The sequence below is a fragment of the Arachis ipaensis genome, chromosome B3 (assembly GCF_059453495.1).
Source record: "Arachis ipaensis isolate K30076 ecotype BB chromosome B3, ASM5945349v1, whole genome shotgun sequence".
Classification (NCBI taxonomy): Eukaryota; Viridiplantae; Streptophyta; class Magnoliopsida; order Fabales; family Fabaceae; genus Arachis; species Arachis ipaensis.
In genome coordinates this window covers 127,973,792-127,992,107 of record NC_142438.1, presented here as the reverse complement: position 1 = coordinate 127,992,107, position 18,316 = coordinate 127,973,792, and the positions used below count along the sequence as shown (strand labels likewise).

Below are 18,316 nucleotides of genomic sequence, written 5' to 3'. Positions count from 1 at the left end.
TATAGCGGCGGTCATTTGTTGGGGTTACAATCAGGACTACATTTAGCGGCATCTTTTTGAAAACCGCCGCTATATGTACCGTCGGATGAGTTATTGTTTTATATTTTGCGGCGGTTTTGTTTAAACCGTCGCAAAATGCGTATTACCACATATTGCAATATTTTCTTTAGTAATAACCATCTGGGTATAATCTAGTTAAGTAAACACTACTATGTTAAACTACATATGTTTAAATCATTGTTACTTAAACTCGTAACACTTTTTCTACATTCGTTTTACGTAAAAAAAATTCACAAGTTAAATAAGTTATATATGTTAACTCATGTGAACAAATTTACCAATAAGATTTTCTTCTTTACTTTATTGGCATTTAAATTTACATTCAAACATGGATGTAAAAGAAGAAAATAAAATCATACTCTGAACTAATTAAAAATATTTTCTACAACTCATTAAAAATTGGTTTAATTACTCTGCAGGTCCCTATAGTTTCACCGAATTTTCAATTAGGTCCCTATACTTTTTTTCTTTTCAATTGGGTCCCTATACATTATTTTTTTTTTTCAATTTAGTCCATGTTAACGTTAAACGTCAAAAAAATGTTAGTGAATTGTGAAATTACTTGTATACCCTTAGGGACCTAATTGAAAAGAAAAAAAGTATAGGGACCTAATTAAAAATTCGATAAAATTATAAATATTCAATGAAAGATATTCCTATAATCCTTTTTATTTTGTCACTATCATTCTTTTGCTTATTTATATATAAATTGTAACAAAAATACCTCCTTTTTTTTAACTTTCAAAATATCTTATATTAAAAACATACAAAAAAAAGGATCAGATAAAATGAAATAGAAATAATAATAATAAGTATATATGAAATGAATTGTCAAAATTATCCCCAAAAAATGTAACAAATCAAATTTTATATAATACAACAAGATAAAGAATTTATTAACGTAACTTTTTTCTAAAGAAAGAATTATATATCAGATAAAAGAGTCTATTCTCATTATTTTGGACTCCACATATTAGTGATGCTTTAGCTCTCACTTTCTTCAAGTACCAAATACCTGCTCTAATTCCAAATGTCCCAGCAACCAAAATGCCAATTACTGTTCTTACAGACACAACACATTACCCTCATTTTCAACTTGAAAAAGTTTGCTATGAATAATAATCAATACACTACTTCAATTAGCAATAACTACCTGCAATTACATGTGCCCTTGTATTGTGCAGTGTAATATTATAATCTATAAAATAACATACAAAATTCAATTCATGATCATTACTTTACTAAAAGGGCAGAATTATATTATTGAGGTTGTAAGATACCTTTGCAATGAGTAGTGAAATTTTTATTCTCACAAAGGCACATGAAACTCTCTGTCTGGGTATCAAATCCACAAGTTCCACCTCCTTTGGATGGATCCTGGCAAGACATTCATAGTAAAAGAACACTCCGACATGGCAAGACACTCATATAAGATCTTAATTCTAGTTGTTAGTTAACAATAATGTATAGACTAAAATAAAAACCATTCCATTATATGATGATGAAAATATAACTAAAGATAAGAATATCAATCCACATAACACAATAAAAGAACCATTAAATAGATAAATATAAGTATAGTTCAGCAGTATATACCTTGTGTTAAATCTTAGATAATGTGATCAAAATCACAAAATGAAACCACATATAGATCTTAAAACCAAAAAAATCACTCTCAGAATTACTAATCAGATGCAAATAAAAAGAAATTTCCCAATTATCGCTATATAATCTAACAAATTGCAAAGTTGGAAAGTGCAATAATCAAGTAGTCCTTTGTTTGATTGAAACTTTGAGAATACAACTACTACATCACAACATAACCAAATAACGTTCCCTTATTTCTGAAATATGAATCCAAATAGTAGTTACTACTACACCCAACATAGATATTTATAAATACCTATGTACACAGTCAATGCCTGTGACTGAAATTTGATAAAGAAGCATAATTCTATCATCTTTGCATCACTATGGTGAAGATGAAGATCCATGGTACTAAATTCGAATCCAAAATTTTCTTCAACTGCAATAAGTCAATCGGAACAAGCCACTGTAGTCGCAAGTCCTGCATCCAACCTAGTCAATCTGAGCCTCCATCTTCACCACATTATTCTTAGACTTCATTCATACAGCTTCCACCCAAGGTGGTTCTTGACCAAATAAAAAGGATCATCCTTAATCTCCTTATTCAGAATATCCACAACAGTTTTTGCATCACCAACCAAACCCAAATTTAGCAAAAAATTAATTTATATGTCAATTCACCAATTAACAAAATTTCTTTACATAAATATTCATATTGTAAATTCTAAATTACTATATCAAAACAATCCAGAAATCAATTCAAAAAATAGATACTCAACCAATGCCATATTTTTTGAAAATTAAAATTAGCATAAACTTGTTACATCAAGTTTTAAAAACTGAAAAAAAAAATCAAATTTTTATATGTTACCTGTTTTGTGACAGATCGAGTACAGGGAGATCAAGGAGAGGCGCAGCGCGGGGACGAGAGGCCAGACGGGAGGTCAGGCGCGGCGAGGCTCGGCGTGGTGCAGTGCGGCGCAGCGACGTCAGGCGAGGCGAAGCACCGCGAGGGACGGCGACGGCTTGGATGGAAAAATAGCGCAAAATACTTCCGAACAGAATAACGCAGAACAGACCAACGCAGAGAGAAGGAGGCGACGGACGGCCGACCACCAAGCGTCCGTTGCAGACGACGCCACAAAGGGATGAAAACGACGGACAGATGCAGGAGATGACAATGAACACGATCTCCACAGAGCAACTGAGGGCTAGTTAGGTTTTTTTTTTCTTTGGGATAAGATGCAGGGGCTCTTTTGGTATTTTAGAAAAATACATGCTTGTTTAACTAGTTATTACAACTAAATCATTAGAATATTCGTTTTTTACCAAGAATATTCTGTTATCTTTAACGTTATTCTGACGGTAGGGACTTAATTGAAAAAAATTTAACGTATAGGGAACCAATTGAAAAGAAAAAGACTATAGGGACCTAATTGAAAATTTGGTGAAACTATAGGGACCTGCAGAGTAATTAAACCTTAAAAATTCAAAACTTTATAATTTTACCAAAATTATAATTTTAAATTTTAATTTTTTTATTTTAATAATTTGTTGAGTATTTATTAAAATAAAAAATTTAAATTTTTTTAATAACAATCTTAACTTGTATTCTTAAATATAAGAATTTATAATAACTAAATTCAAAATTAATTCATGTTTTATGAAAATTAAATACTAAATAGAATAAAAATATTTTTATATGAAAACCAATCAATCATCTGCATATTATCATGGTTAATAGATTCAATAATGCTAACTGACCAACAAAATATAATGTTTTTGGCAAATATTTCACTAATTTTAAATATTAAAGAGTAAATTCTAAATCTTAATAAATATTTTTAGAAAATATTTGATTTTTAATAATTTATAAAAAATATTTATAATTATTATTTTTTATTTATGATTGAATGTACTCTTTATTGAATTCATTATGGATATTATTAAATGTACTCTTTATTATACTCTTTATATAAGATTGGATCATATATAAATAGATGTAAATTAATTCGATCTACTATGGTCCAAAATTAATTCGAAGTAGACCCATTTGAATTACTAGGGACATCCTAGTGTGCATAATTCGAATCACCCTGATTCGAACTATTCTAAGACTACATGTATGCATAGTTCAAATTGGACAAATTCGAATTACAAGCATTACTACTAATTCAAATAGGACTAATTCGAATTAGTGTTGGTTTGTCTAATTTGAATGAGACTGATTCGAATTACATAAGAATGTACTTTTGGGAGATCCTGGTAATATTTTTCAATTTGGTAGAATTGTGTAATTTGGTCCTCCATTTGATTTAATTGTGTATTTTACCCAATATATAAGGTGCCTATAATAACTATGATCAGATATAAAGTATACAACAAAAAATTGTGTGGCAATCAAATGTGTTCATATGATATATATAATTATTAGCGCTATATACATTGAAGAGATATTTGGCTTGGTGGTAATATGACATTGTTAAAACTTTTCCTTTTACATAGTTGATATTCTACCGTGATCCACACGTTGTAGGTCTATTGGTAGAAGCGCGGGTTTAATAATTGAGTCGGTTGGACCACCGGACGGTCCGGTCCGATTCTAATAACTATGAATGGAAATACTAAAATTTGGCGGCGGTTTAGAACCGCCACAAAATAAATGCTATTTTCGTTTATTTGCTATTTAGCAACCACCGCAAAATTGATAGACGTTTAGCGGCGGTTATTCCAGCGGTTAGCTAAAATATGATGATAATGATGATGATGGAGAAGGATGAGAAGGAAAAAGAAGGAGGAGGAGGAGGAGGAGGAGGAGGAGGAGGAGGAGGAGAAGGAGGAGGAAGTGGTGGTGGTGGTTATGACAACGATAACAAAATAGAAAGATGAAAAAAAGGAGGAGAAAAAAAACAGCAGCATCAGGAGTGAAAAAGAAGAAGAAAAGGAAGAATGATGATGATGCAGCAGCAATATGGGTGAAGTAAAGTATGCACATGAATTTAAAATCCTTGATAACAACTTGATTGGATTTGGTTAAGTATTTTACTTGGTTTTAGCAAGGTTCTGAAAACCAGTCAGTCGACTAGATTAACCAAGAACTAATCATTTGACCGGTCTGGTTGACTCCCGAAACCGCCTTGCAAAAAATCGATTAAAAAATTAGCTAAATCGATAGTTAACCGGTGAATCAGTCGAATCGTACGGATTTTTTTAAGGTCCGATTTTGTCATTTGTCTCAGAAACGGTATTGTTTTGATGCCAGGAAAAAAACCCACTAACATAGTCCCAATTTCCAAATCCAACTCTAAACATGTAACCTTCCCCCTTCTAAAATCATTTTCTTCGTCCCCCAACCGTCTCCCAGCTTTGTTCTCCTCCTACCCAGCCACCGCATTCCCCTCTCCATCGTCGTCTCCTTCCTTTCGCCTGCGTAAGCTCGTCGCCCCACCCCACCTTTTTCTCTCTGACTCTCTATGTGACTCCAACCCAACCCTAAACCCCTTTCTCATCCGCCTGCGCAAGCTTCTTGTTGATTTTGTTGTCTCGAATCTCATACTAGTTTTCTCGGTCTAGGATTCTTATGACTATATGGTTGCATTTCTGGCCGAAAATACGTGGCAAGGTCTCCTCCTGCTTTTATTGCAAACAGCTCATTCACCGTAACCAATTTCACTCTTGTAAGGAGATTCATTTTGAGGCTTATTTTTTCTGCGGGTTTTATTTGATTTCCATGATCATAGATCCTCATTAAGAACCAATTGAAATGCCGTTATGCAAGTCCTTGAGTTTCAGAAAGGCAGGCTACAAAATTTATATTGGAAAAGAGATGGGTGTGCTAAGTGCTCAGATAACTCTAAAGTTATGTGCCTAAACAATCAGGATTGTGCGCTGCAAACTTCAACCTGCAAGAGCCATGGAGGATCCATAGATTGCAACATAGGAATACGATTTCCATTCTCCAGTATAGATGAACACCTTAGAGCTCTCAAATCTAAAATCTATATTTGCTTTAATTTATGGTTGTTTATTTTGTTAATTTTATTGAGTTACTGAAATCTAAAATCTAAAATTTAAAATCTTAAATCTTACATCTTACGTTGTTGTTTTTATCTGTTTGTCGTGTTTTGAGTTGGAGTTAATGGTGGTGTAATGTTGAGTTTGGATTAATTGTTTAATTTTTTTGTTTTTGAATTTTTTGATTTTTCTATTTTTAAATTATTAGAAATTATTTTTAAAAGTTTTCTTATTCTATACTTTTGTTTTTGATTGATGAATATTGATGATTACTCATTACTTTATTAGTGACTAGTTCATTAGAATTTAGAAGTTATTTAAAAAAATTTTATTTTGTAATTTTTAATAATAAAATATGAACAAATTATTATGTAAAATTATAAAATTGTGAATTTTATTAATTTAAAAATTATTAAATTTAAATATTTAAAATTTGTATATTAAATTTTTAATAATTTTATTTTATATTTAATTAAATTAATTGAATTCCGATTAAATTTTGGTTAAATTTTTTATTAAATCTCTGAACCACTAAATCTGTCACTCTATCCATTTATTCACTGATTTAGTTCTCACAACCTTGAGTTTTAGAGCTTTATTTTATATTATTTATGAAAACACAAGTATACGTTACTCATATTTTTTTCGTCCTTATGTCTCAAATTTTACCAACCTATTTTTACATATACAAAATTACAAATTCAACTTCTTCCTAACATTATTAATGTTTAGTTTATCTTTAAAACTTAAGCCGTTGAAATTGAAATTTTTTTCTAAAGTTAAGAGTGAGAGTTGAATCTAAGATTTTTTATGAGAATGAAGAGATTATACCATTTGAATTAAAATTTATTAGCATTCAAATTGAATTTAAATAATTAAAAAAATCATAAACCATAAAATTATAAGCATTCATATGATTGCGTTTGATTTTAAAAATAGAATAAAATAAAATATTAAAAATAAGATCTAAAAGATACTGATAAAAAATTATTATTTTATTTTTTATAAAAAAATTTAGAAAAAATATAATGATAAGAAATTATTGTTTTATTATGAAAATTGATAAAAATAATAAAAAAATAAATTATGTCTTTATATTTTTTATAAAAAAAAATATAAAATATACTAATTTAATATTTTAAAATATAATATTTATATCTATATTTTTTTATAAAATATAATTTTGTCTCTGTATCTTTATTTTAATGTCCTATATTTATAAACGAAAGCCGCCTATCATAACAATAATATACTATTATCACTTAAATTTACTTCAAGCAATTTATTATAAGATTTAGTTTAGCTAACTCAATCCAAATGGAAGTTGCACTACAATAATTAAGCACAAAACTGGCTTCACATTCCTACAAATATGTCAAACATGGAGGTTTTCATAAATTACGAAGAGATGATATCTCAAACACCAATTTTCCCTAATTAACAGAGAAAATTATATTGAATGTAGATAGTAACCCTAATTAGAGCTAAAATGACATAGATAGTCGAGGACAGCAAGTTCCACTTTCAGGGCTTGTGCATCGAAGCTAAGAGAACTATTCCTCTTTCAAGCTGAAAAAAAAAAGGGAGTATCATTGTAAGGACTTAGATTAAATAGCAATTAAATTGGCACAAGCTTAATGCAATAACTATATATATATAATATTATTTCTAATACTTTTAATATATATTTTAAACGTGTATTCTTTACTATTATATATTCTTGGAAGCAACTATGTATGTGCAACTGCACATGGATTTGTTTTAAATGCAATATACCGTAAGGCAAATGTGGAGCTTTGCTTCGACAGCTTCGTATTCACGTTGAGCTTGATGCAGTGCCTTCGAACACCTATATATAAAGATTACAGAAGAAATTTTGCTAATAAGTTTTCATGGAACTTGAATAATAATTTCATTGATGAACAAATAAATATAGGTTTTAGGTTTGCAATTAATACTCTTCTTTAGAGGTCATATTAATAATAGCGCGTTCAATGGCAGCACATGCTTCGGCCATGCGAGAAGTACGACCTAATAAGCTGCAACGTAACACACAAAGAAATATAATTATAACTAACAAATTATTAATGCATGCCATTGTTAAGCCAACAACATAGATTTATACGAGATCAGAAGACGAAATATAAGCAACATCAATAATGAATTCCAGGGAATAGAATATTGATTATTAGCGATTCTGATTAATAAAAACTTATTGCTTCTTAAGTAAACTCTAGTTAATTTAATGACCAAGTTGAACTTGATGTGTTACTATGAAAGTAATTCACAATCCTTTAATATCATTAGCATCTTCACAATTAACATATATTTCAGTTGACACAAACCAACTCAATACTTCAAGTTCTAAACCATCTTTGTTTGTTGTTGTATCATTTTGCATGAGATATTTTGTTGATTTGTTCATTGTCTACAATCAAATAGTGTATGTTTTAATAGGTCTTTTTTAATAGTAGCGGATAAGTAGGTTTATGCTGATAAATAGTGTTTTAATAATAGGTTGTTATTAATCTAATTTAATATATAATACTCGACTCTAGATAAGTAGATATTACTAAAGAAAAAAGTGTTATAGTATGTTTTTCATCTTTAATTTGGTCAAAAGATAGTGATGGGTAGGTAAATATTTCAACTCAGTTTTAACTTGTACAAATTTATAGCTTATAATATATCAAGCTGATAAATATGATAAGTTGTCAAGTTGATAAACGTAATAAGAGATATTTTTTTCTTGTATATTACTATAGGAGTAGTATAAAATAGATGATTAGGTTTAAACTAATGTATGCCATTTTTATGTGTTAAAATTGGAGTTGTTGTAGAGGGAATTGTAAGATTTTTTTTTGTGCTGTATTTTTATATTTATTTTATGTACTAAGTTAGTAGTCACTTTTTTAGTTAGAGATGATTAATTTTATACTTTTAGTATTTTCTCTTTATATTTTAGTTAAGTATTTGCATAATTTGATTTGATATTTTGGATGTAATTTAGATTTGGGTTTGAGTAAAATATCATAAATTATTATTTTATATCTCTGTGTCAGGAATTTAGTTTGGATAAAATAGTTATTCATTTAAGATCTTTTTCAAATGAATTTGATTAAGATGGAGTAACATTATTAATTATCACATTATATTTCATTAGAGATTTAATTAAAATAAAGTGGTTATCCAGTTTTTAACTTTATTTGTTAGATACTTAAATTATACTTCTTTAGTAAAATTTTTTATTTTTTTATTTTTTTTTTTTGTATTACTTGTATAAATTTCACGCTTCTACTATCACTTTGTTTGCTAACAGATAATAAAATTTTAATATAAAACTCATACAAACTTATAAACAAGAAATACAATCCCAAATCATCTAAATTTCAAAATATAATTTTAGGGGATTCGATTATTTAATATTAATAAAAAAATATTGATAGTTTTAAGGAGAATTTTTTGGAGCTTATAAAATTTTGTCTAATTTATCTAAAAATAGTGTGAGAATAAAGTGGGATCTAACCTTTTATTTTTAAATCCAACAAGTAAATTTTAGATACTGTAAAAAAGATCTAGTTTTAAACCGTCATCATGTCAACTTAATTTGATAGGCAATCTCACCAAGCTCTTAAAACATTGACCTCAATATCAATAACAACATAATTTATAAAAAAAATTAGTATCTTATTTAAAAAGAATAATGTTATATGACTTACCAAATTAGTATCTATTTTAATTTTTAATTTTTAATTTTAATAGTATAAAAATAAAATATTGATCTAAAATATTAATCTTTAACATTTTCTTTAATAAAATTTAAAAGTATACCTAACATACATGACACCCAAGCTTGTAAGAAATTAAACACACATATGATACAGGTTCAATCTTATACTATAACGTAATATACATGTACAAAAGAAAAATATTAAGGGATAAATATTTTTTATTAATATTAACGAACATCTTATTTTTATATTAGGGTAAAATATATTTTTTATTTTTGAAATTTGTTAAAAATGATAAAACTATCTTTAATTTTTTTTTTAATTTTGTCTTAAAAATTTTCGATTTCATCAAATACCCTAAGCTAATGACTAATTTTTGAAAAAACTTAGGATCAATTCAGTAATAATTTCACGAAAACAACCTTCAACACAAGCAAACTAGACGTATAATTATGATATATTATTGTTGGATTGATCTTAAATTTTTTAAAAATTTAGTTGTTAGGAATATATTTGATATAAATCGAAAAACTTTGGAACAAAATTAAGCTTAAGCTGATAGGAAAATGTAACACTAATAGTAATATCTCTAATAATGAATCGGACATCCCTAAACCTCTATTGTACACATTGTACAGATATTCCATTGGCTCCCTATACTTCCTCAACAAAATAAAATTTAGAAATATTTTTAAAACCTTAATTTTGACAAATTTTAAGAATAAAAAATATATTTTATTTTTTATATTATTAAAATATAGAGTTTAAAATTCAAGATTTAAAATTTAGTACTTAAAATTTAGAATTTAGAATGTTCACTAAATATGGACAAAAAATAATAAATTTTGTTATTAATTGTATAATATATATTACTCATTTATTCTATACAAAATTCATATCATCGGGTAGTTACCTTACGGCAGCGCCTTTAATTTTATAAACGTACTCCAGCATCTGATCATAATTCCAATTATCATCTTGTTTTCTACATTAGAGGGAAGAAAAAAAAAAAGACATGATTAGCCAAAAAATTACGCATGTAATTATTTTGATGTAACGGATAAAATCATAACTCATAAGATCAAAACTACATCATCATTTCTGCCAAGCTTTTAAGGACGTCCCGGGTATCAGAGCAAAATGCTGGAATCACTTCAAGGAAAAAATGATCTTCGATTTTCTCTTTCAGTAAATAGATAGAAGTAAAACAGTCATCCGCCAAACCCTATAACATCAAAGAAAATGATCAGAACAACAACTATAATAATAAATCAATAAATCAAACTGTGTTTCAAAAATAAATCGGGTTAACTACCAAAAACGCTCCCGAATTATTCAAACGCCGACAAAAATGCACCTGAATTTTACTATCGACAAAAATAGCTTTAAATAATTTAAAAATACAACAAAAATACCCGACAGTAAGTATGTATTTTCAAAAATTACCTTAGAGATTGAATTTTGATGCAATTTCGTGTAAGCATGATTAGAAAAATGAAATCTTATTATTCTTAAAATTTGGTAATTTTTTGGTGAGTATGTATTTTTTTGTGATTTTTTAAAAGTATTATTGGTTGTTAACAAAAAAATTACATAAAAATTATATACTTAACAAAAAATCACCAAATTTTATGGATAATAATATCTCATTTTTTTAATCATGCTTGATAAAAATCGCATCAAAATTCAATCTCTAATTTATTTTTTGAGAAATACATATTTAATGTTAGATAATTTTGCAAAAAAAAAAAATAACATTAAATATGTATTTCTCAAAAAATACATTAGAGATTGAATTTTGATGTGATTTTTTGCAAGCATGATTAAACAAATGAGATATTATTGTTTTTAAAATTTGGTAATTTTTTGTTAAGTACATATTTTTCTTTTTGTAATTTTTTAAAAGTATTATTGGTTATTAACAAAAAAATTATAAGAAAAATATATACTTAACGAAAAATCATCAAATTTTAAGGATAATAATATCTCAATTTTATAATTATACTTGCAAAAAATTGCATCAAAATTCAATTTCTAAGACATTTTTTGAAAATATATATTTACTTTTGGATATTTTTGTTGTGTTTTTAAATTATTTGAAAGCATTTTTGTCGATAGTAAAATTTGGGTGCATTTTTGTCAGCGTTTGAATAATTCGGAGGTGTTTTGGTGGTTAACCCAAAATAAATCATCCTGCTTGGTGCCTCTATAGTTTCAAACTAAAACAACAAAGGACATCACAGCCAACCAAACACTAATGATATCAACCATAATAAGTCTTCTAGAAAAGTTGACAGTATTTTTTTTAAGTTTATTTCCAATTCAATGAGGAGTTTAGAGAAAAACCTCTTGTTTCATGGTTTGAATAGTTTGCAAGAGTTGCAAGTTCAAATGGGCGACTTCCGGCGGCATTGTTGAGAGTGAACAAACAAATCTTGTTTTTTTTTTTTAAGAACTATATAGTGATAGAACAAGAAGAATCTGGTCGCGCATGCTCAATGTTATATATGTGAACTTGTTTAAATAATCATTAGAAATGTGATAAGGTTGGATATTCACAAAAATTCTCAGTAAGCACGTTTCTTCAACATTTGTTAAGTTATTAATGCTATTAACCCAATATATTAATTTGGCATTAAACTTTACTCAAAATAAAATCTGGCATTAATATTTTACTAACTTTTATTTCCTTTTCATATAGGGGTAAAGGAAAAAAGCATGAACTTATTAAGGTTTCCAAATAAACCATTAACACACTAAAGTTTGGGTGTTAATGAGAATAAAAATAAGGTATGAAAATATGATTGACTTCAAACTATTTTTAATAGAAATATTTTTAAAAACAAAAAATAGAACAAAATTAAAAATGTTATTTCTATCTTTTTAATATTTTTAATTTTAACTTTTGAAAATATTTTTAACTTAAAACACGGCATTTAGTTTTGGAATAAATGTTCCAACATTTTCTACTCTTCTTTATATGTTTTATGTATTTCCACGCTCTTATTTTTTTCCTTCCTTCTCAGTTCTCAATGTCAACTCCTCCTTCAACATGTTATGTTGTAAGAGTATCCATTCTTTATTTTTAGTTTATACATACATTTTCTTGAAAAAGTAATTTTTTTCAAACTTTTTTTAATTTAATTTGACTCATTTAGTTTTTTATTTTAGACCTTTTTTCCTTGTATTTTTGGGCTACATAGATAAGGTAAGTAAGAAAAAAAAAAAAGTAAAACTCTTATTAAAATTAAATTTATATTTGTTGAGTTCTTTTATTTCATTTAATATTGAGTATGTACTATCTAAATTAATATGTATTTGTTGATTTTTTTTATTTTTTAGAGACAAGACCATCTCGTTTAAGGAAATAATTTTGTTATAAAAATAATTTTTTAAATCGAAAATCAATTATAAAAGTATCAATAATAAAAATTAAAAAAATCAATAAAAAATTAAAAAATATTGACAACAAATTGGTTTTATTTTAAATTTTTATTTTTAAAATTTAATATTTATTTATCTATTATTTTACTAATAAATTATTTGTTAAAAAAATATATTTACATTAACAAATTTTTAATATTAATTAATTGATTCGTTTGGTATAAATCTAATGAATCAATAACAAAATAAGTAAAATGGAATTAATTTTGGTTACAATTTTATTTTTTTTAATTGATATTTTTTATTGTTATATATTGTCAAAGAAAATATAAAATTAACTACATATATACAAGAGATACCAAATTTTCTAAAATAGCATAATAAGATAGTAATTTATTTTGATACTGTATAAAAACTAATTGTTAACTTAATAAAAAAATTTTGATAAGGTTTCCAAATAAACCATTAACATACTAAAATTTTTTATGTTTTCATTTTCATTTTTGATAAAAATAAAAATAAGGTATAAAAATATGATTGACTTAAAATTATTTTTAATAAAAATATTTTAAAAATAAAAAATAGAATAAAATAAAAAATGCTATTTCTATCTTTCTAATATTTTTAGTTTTGGAATAAATGTTCGAATATTTTCTACATTTTTTTTATATGTTTTATGGTAAAGGATTCGATGGTCCTAGGACGTTTGGACTATTAAATGGTCCCATAACAAAACATATTTTTTAAGTTTTTTAATAACTGCTAAATAGTCCTTATCTAATTTTAATTATAAATTAATTTCTTATATATTATTTAATTATTATAAAATCTATTTTTTATTTTATAAATCATTATTTTATCATTCATCTATCATAATCAAAAACAAAAACAATAACGAATTAAATCTTTCATTAATCGTAATAGATTTTTTGGCAATCTTGATCGATTAAAATTTTATGTTTGATCTGTTACATCAGTATAGGGTTGTGAAATCGTGTTTCTTATAAAAATCAATCGATTGGATTAATAAAACAATCGATTGAATTTCAAATTTTCCATAATTCAATCGATTGGAATTCAGGTTTCCACAAAACAATCGATTAAATGTTGGATGTGGTGCACGAAATTGACTCTGCAACATTCGCATAGATAGACCGGCAAGTGCATCAGGTCGTTCAAGTTATACCTCAGGTGAATGAGGGTCGATCCTACGGAGATTGTTGGATTGAACAAGCAATGTCTATCTTGTAGATCTTAGTCAGGCGGATAGAAAATATAGTTGTTATGGAAAAATGCATAGAACAGAATAAAGATAGAATTACTTAATTGGTGTGAAATCAATGATAAGAGAACGGTTGAGGTTTCAGAGATGCTTCCTCCTTCTGGATAAACTTTTCTTACTGTCTACTTTAACTTCTGATAATTCATTCCATGGCAGGTTGTAATTGATTAACGCCAGGTCAGTGGTCATTAATCTCCTCTACTTTAGATTAAACACCAAGTCAGTGGTCATCCAATCTGAACGGGGTGAAGCTCCTGCAGTCCATTCCCTTGGTGATCCTACTCAAAACGCCACAGACAAGGTCGAATCTTCCGGATCAGAGGACGCTGCTTCATGATTCTAGCCTATACCACAAAGGCCCTAATCGCCCCGTACCTCGGCTGAACTAATGTCTCCAAGTCTCCAACGAAGTCACGGATTGGCCGTCTAAGAGATGTATAATCAAGCTTGTGGTTCAGTACCATCCCGTCAGGAACTCGCAAGAACCCATGTAGAATAAGGATGACGGTCAAGTTACACTCCCAATTCATTAGGATGAAGAACGAAGATACATCTTAGAGTGGAATAGAGCATAAATTGAAATAGAACACTGATATTATTAATCCATAAGAATCAGCAGAACTCCTAACCTTAACATAGGAGGTTTAGTTGTCATAGCTTACAGAGAAAGTGTAATTCGAAAATAGGTAATGGGGGAGGAAGAAGATCATAAACATGGGTGATCTTCTCCTATATATACTAATCTAACAACTAGGGATTACAAAAATAAGATAGACTAGACTCTTAGTGCGAAAATCCACTTTTGGGGCCCACTTGGTGAGTGTTTGGGCTGAGCTTGGGATGTCTCCATGAGTTGGTACTCCCTTTGGGGTGTTGGACGCTAGCTTTGCTCTCCTTTTTTGGTGTTGGGCACCACCTGCTCCCTTTTAGACATTGAACGCCGGTTTTGGACTTTCGTTTCCAGAGCAAAGTATAGACTATTATATATTGCTCGAAAGCCCTGGATGTTAGCTTTTCATAGTCGTTAAGAGCGCGCCATTTGAACCTCTGTAGCTCCATAAATGCTCCTTCGGGTGCATGGAGGTCAGAATCTGACAGCATCTACAGTCCTTTCTCTATCTTTGAATCAGATTTTTCCAAAGCTCCTCAATTTTAGCCAAAATTTACCTGAAATCATCATAAAATACAACAACTCAAAGTAGAATCCAAAAATATGAATTTTGCACTAAAAACCTATGAAAACATAATGAAACTTAAACAAAACATAACATAAACTATATGAAAATAATACGAAAAAGTGTACAAAATATCTGCTAATCAGAACACCAAACTTAAACTGTTGCTTGTCCCCAAGCAACCAAAAACAAAGTAGAATTAAAAAGAAGAAAAGGATACAATAAATCTCAGAGTTTTCAATTAAGCTCAGTTTCAATTAGATGAGCGGGACTAGTGGCTATTCACTTCTGAATAGTTTTGGCATCTCACTTTCCTTTGAAGCTCAGAATGATTGGCATCTTTAGGAACTCATAATCTAGATGATACTATTTATTCTCCTAGTTTAGTTCTTTTTTATTCTTGAACACAGCATCTTTTAAGTCTTGGTCGTGACCCTTATAAGCACTTTGTTTTCCCGTATTACCACCGGATACATAAACGCCACAGACACTTAACAAGGTGAACCCTTTTGGATTGTGATTCAGCTTTGCTAGAATCCCCAGCCAGTGGTGTCCAGAGTTCTTAAGCACAGTCTTTTGCTTTAGATCACGACTTTAATTGCTCAGTCTCAAACTTTTCACTTGACACCTTCACACCACAAGCATTTGGTTAGGGCGAGGAGTTCATTTGAACTGTTAGGCCAAGATTTTGTTTCTTTTAGGCTTTCCTAACCATTGATGCTCAAAACCTTGGGCCTTTGCTCTTGCCTTTTGGTTTAAAGAGCTACTGGCTTTTTCTCTTTTTTTCTGTATATGTATATTTTTTCTTTTATTACTTTTTGCTTTTTGCTGCTTTTTCTTGCTTCAAGAATCAATCTTTTTGGATTTTTCATATTACCAATAATACTTCTCCTTTTTCATCATTTTTTTAAAAGCCAACATTCTTAACTCCAACATCAAATATGCACTATTCATTCATGCATTCAGAGAATAAAAGCAATGCCACCACATCAAATAATTGAACTATTCTTATTATATAACTCGAAATTCAAGTATCTCCCTATTCTTTTTCAAATAAAATTTTCTTTCAAGTAAGGTGAGAGATGTATAGAATATTTCATAACTTAAGACATGTAAAGATGATCATGCACTAGAAATAGACAACAAGACATAAAACATAATGGAAAATAGAAAAATGACATAGGCAAAGGGATTTAAGGGAACGGGACCACCTTAGTGATGGCGGCTACTACTCCCTCTAGTGGATCCAATGGAGCGTTTAAACTCATCTATGTCTCGTCCTTGCCTCTGTTGCTCTTCCCTCATAACTCTTTGATCTTCTCTTATTTCATGGAGGATAGTGGCTTGATCTTGATGTTCCACCCTTAGTTGCTCCACGTTTGAGCTTAGTTCCCCTATTGAGGTGTTCAGTTGGTCCCAAAAATTTTAGGGAGGAAAATACATCCATTGAGGTATCTCAGGGATTTCTTGTTGAGGCGGCTCCGCATGCTCTTGTTGAGGTGCATGTGTAGGCTCTCTAACATGCTCCATCCTTCTTTTAGTTATGGGCATATCCTCTTCTATGACGAATTCCAGCTGAATTGCATAGGTGACAAATGAGGTGAGGGAAGTGGAGGCAAGTGCCTTTCCCTTCTTCTTCCTTGAGATTTCACCAGTCTTTGGTGCCATACTTAAGAGTGGTAGAAGTCAAAAAGCAAAGCTTTTACAACACCAAACTTAAGAGTTTTGCTTGTTCTCAAGCAATTATGAACAATTGGGAAGAAGAGAGTAGAAGAAGAAGAAAGAGATAGAGATAGAGGGAGGAAAGGGAAGGGGTGAATGATAGATAGGGTAGGTGTAGAATCTGTGGGCTCCACTGGCTGAAAGGGTCTCAAATTTTGAGATCTCTGGCCCCTGTTGGGTGTTGAACGCCCAGCTCTTGCTCCCTGACTGGCGTTCAACGCCAGCTACTTGCTCCATTGTGGGCGTTGAATGCCCAACGCTTGCTCTTTGGCTGGCGTTCAACGCCAGGTCTCTGCCTTCTGGCTGGCATTCAACGCCAACAATGCTACTCTTCTTGGGAGTTGAACGCCCACTAGGGACTCATCCCTTGGTGTTCAATGCCATCTTTGTTGCTCTTTTAGGGCGTTGAATGCCCCTCTTGCCCCCTTGTCTAGCGTTCAACGCCAGTAAGGGACGTACTCCAGGGTGTTCTGTTTCTATCTCTGAGTTTCTTTGTCTCTGTTCTAAGTACTGCACATGATCACAAATATTAAAAAGTAAAGAAAACAACTATAGAAATAAACTGAAATAACTCAAATAGAAATAAACTAAAAAAAGAAAAGAAAAAGTAATACTCTACTTCATGGTTGGGTTGCCTTCCAACAAGCGCTTCTTTACCATCACTAGCTTGACACTTGATTGTTGACTTTCTTTCTCTTCTTCCAGTTGGTTAACAGAAATGACTCCGCAATATTCGCACAGATAGACCAGCAAGTGCACCGGGTCATCCAAATAATACCTCATATGAGTGAGGGTCGATCCCACGGAGATTTTTGGATTGAACAAGCAATGGCTATCTTGCAGATCTTAGTCAGGCGGATAAAAAATATAGTTGTTGTAGAAAAACGTATAGAACAGAATAAGGATAGAATTACTTAATTGGTGTGAAATCAATGATAAGAGAACGGTTGAGGTTTCGAAGATGCTTCCTCCTTCTAGATCAAATTTTCTCACTGTCTATTTCAACTTCTGATGATTCATTCCATGACAGGTTATAATTGATTAATGCCAGGTCAGTGGTCATTAATTTCTTCTACTTCAAATCAAACGCCAGGTCAGTGGTCATCCAATCTGAACGGGGGTGAAGCTCCTGCAGTTCATTCCCTTGGTGATCCTACTCAAAACGCCACAGACAAGGTTGGATCTTTTGGATCAGAGAATGCTGCTTTATGATTCTAGCTTATACCACAAAGGCCCTAATCGCTCCGTACCTCGGCTGAACTGATGTCTCCAAGTCCCCAACGAAATCGTGGATTAGCCGTCTAAGAGATGTATAATCAAGCTTGTGGTTCAGTACCATCCTGTCAAGAACTCCCAAGAAC

General features: G+C 29.9%; 2 protein-coding genes across 2 annotated transcripts in view; both read right to left on the bottom strand.

Annotated features, from left to right (window-relative positions):
* The window catches only part of LOC107631143 (RNA cytidine acetyltransferase 1), a 568,507-nt gene that overhangs the window by 192,885 nt on the left and 357,306 nt on the right, over positions 1–18,316 (bottom strand). The gene's annotated exons all lie outside the window — the stretch shown is intronic.
* On the bottom strand, positions 7,052–11,870 carry LOC148572407 (histidine-containing phosphotransfer protein 1-like). The gene is made up of 6 exons (XM_088507972.1): positions 11,739–11,870; positions 10,484–10,617; positions 10,306–10,377; positions 7,620–7,700; positions 7,438–7,510; positions 7,052–7,230 (listed from the first exon to the last, which is right to left on the bottom strand). Exons 1-6 carry the CDS (start codon positions 11,802–11,804, stop codon positions 7,186–7,188), a joined length of 471 nt encoding a protein of 156 aa, XP_088364098.1. The 5' UTR covers positions 11,805–11,870; the 3' UTR covers positions 7,052–7,185.